Below are 1798 nucleotides of genomic sequence, written 5' to 3'. Positions count from 1 at the left end.
GTGTGTGTGTGTGTGTGTGTGTGTGTGTGTGTGTGTGTGTGTGTTTGAGAGAGAGGGAGAGGGAGAGAGAGAGAGAGAGAGAGATAGAGAGAGAGAGTTTCCCCTTTTCTTAAATCCCTCACTTTTCTCCTTCACTGATCATAAAAAAAGGTGATAGAAAACGCAAGCTTCCTCTCTCTTCCTGATCATCACTCCCCCAGCCCACCCATCCTCTCTGGACAGAAAGAACAGGTAAAGTATGGGGTGATGGATGAGTAWGGAAAAAAACAGTCTTAGATGCTGTTTTCTTTTCTCTACCTGTTGGTTGTGAAGTGAAGGATATAAGAAAAGGCAGAGTCACATGATAATCTTAAATGAGTAAAATGAAGAGATGCTCAGAGTAAAATTTCCTCACAGCAGCTTTGTCTGTGACGTCTCATTGAGCAGTAATGTCTTCCTGTCATCACACACACTCGCTAACTGTCAATCAGAGGAGAGGGTTTCTCACATTAGTGGAGACTGCAGACCAAAGAGTGCTGACGTCTCCCTTTTTTTGTCAGTTATCTGCTCTGCCTTTCTCCTAAATCATTTCTTCACACTTCAGATGTTTGTATTTTTAATGTGAGTCAGCCCTTAAAGTCTCACTAACCTATCCTGTTCTTCCAAGAGAAATCTGTGGCTGTGTTCCTCAGCACTGCAGGTCGACTGTACGCTGTTCCCATTGTATTACTGTCTATCTCACGTTTTGACCGCCATCCACCCTCCTTCCCCTTTTTGTCCCTCTTCTCCCTCCTTCCTATCAACTTTTCCCCACATCCCCTCCCCACCTTCTCCACCCCCACTTCTAACAGAAGCTCAGAGTAAGCCTTACTACTCGGATTACTCCCCCACCCGGCTGCTCATCCACAAGATGTGCACCAGCCACTATCTGGACCTGTTCATCACCATCGTGATAGGGCTCAACGTCATCACCATGTCCATGGAGCACTACGAGCAGCCACAGGTCAGACAATAAACAGTCAAAATTGCAAAAATATACACCACTCTTGTTGTCATCTCTTTTTTATGCCTTACCATCTGGAATTTCATTGAATTTAATTTTGAGGATGAGTAAAAAAAAGAAAACACAAACTCTAGATTACCAAAAATAAATGGGGGAAACACATGTTAAATTTTTATAGAAATATCTGAAAATTAATACATTCATTTGTATTTAACCTCCCAAGGCCAATAACATTTAAAGTCATCTACTGCACTACTTACATCAGCAAGTCTCTGATGAGTTTGGTATGTCTAGTCACTGAAATGTTTTCTATTCTTCACTGTAATCCCAAACAGTTGTACTAGCTCATAACTAATAAGTTCACAACAGTCAAATGTCATTATGGAGTTGACCAAACAATAAAGTTTTGAGCTGTGTTGAGATTTATGCCACTTTGAATAGGGCTCAATATTTTATAGCTAATTTGTGTGGAACGRTCAAAGGTTTTAGGAACCATAGTGTTATGACGTTATCATCATCATAATGTTCTGGTGGGTGGGTCTTATCTCTCCCTCAGGTAAGATGAGTCACCATCTTGAATTTTCCTTGATGCAGAGAAGTTTTTGCCAGCCTTCACTGAAAAAACAAACTTTTGGGTGTAGTAACATTTATTTAATTAATCTTTTAAATTTTACAAAAAAATATCAAAATCTCTAAACTACTAGAAATTACTAAATAAACAATATGCATTATATTATATATCGATATTACTGTACGAAAAAAGTAAATGCTAATATTATTTTACCAGTAATATTTAAGTGTTTTTTCTGGACAGTA

At 39.0% G+C, this 1798-nt stretch overlaps 1 protein-coding gene across 4 annotated transcripts in view; it reads left to right on the top strand.

The window, feature by feature from the left end:
• cacna1g (calcium channel, voltage-dependent, T type, alpha 1G subunit) overlaps window positions 1–1798 on the top strand; it is a gene marked incomplete at its 5' end in the record, with an annotated part of 89231 nt that overhangs the window by 51666 nt on the left and 35767 nt on the right. For all 4 annotated transcript variants that reach the window (XM_014028714.1, XM_014028715.1, XM_014028713.1 and 1 more), the window contains 1 exon segment: window positions 831–982. In XM_014028714.1, coding sequence (XP_013884168.1) covers window positions 831–982 — 152 coding nt within the window.

This window comes from Austrofundulus limnaeus, unplaced genomic scaffold, assembly GCF_001266775.1.
Source record: "Austrofundulus limnaeus strain Quisiro unplaced genomic scaffold, Austrofundulus_limnaeus-1.0 Scaffold801, whole genome shotgun sequence".
Classification (NCBI taxonomy): domain Eukaryota; kingdom Metazoa; phylum Chordata; class Actinopteri; order Cyprinodontiformes; family Rivulidae; genus Austrofundulus; species Austrofundulus limnaeus.
This window is presented reverse-complemented; position numbering and strand designations above follow the sequence as displayed.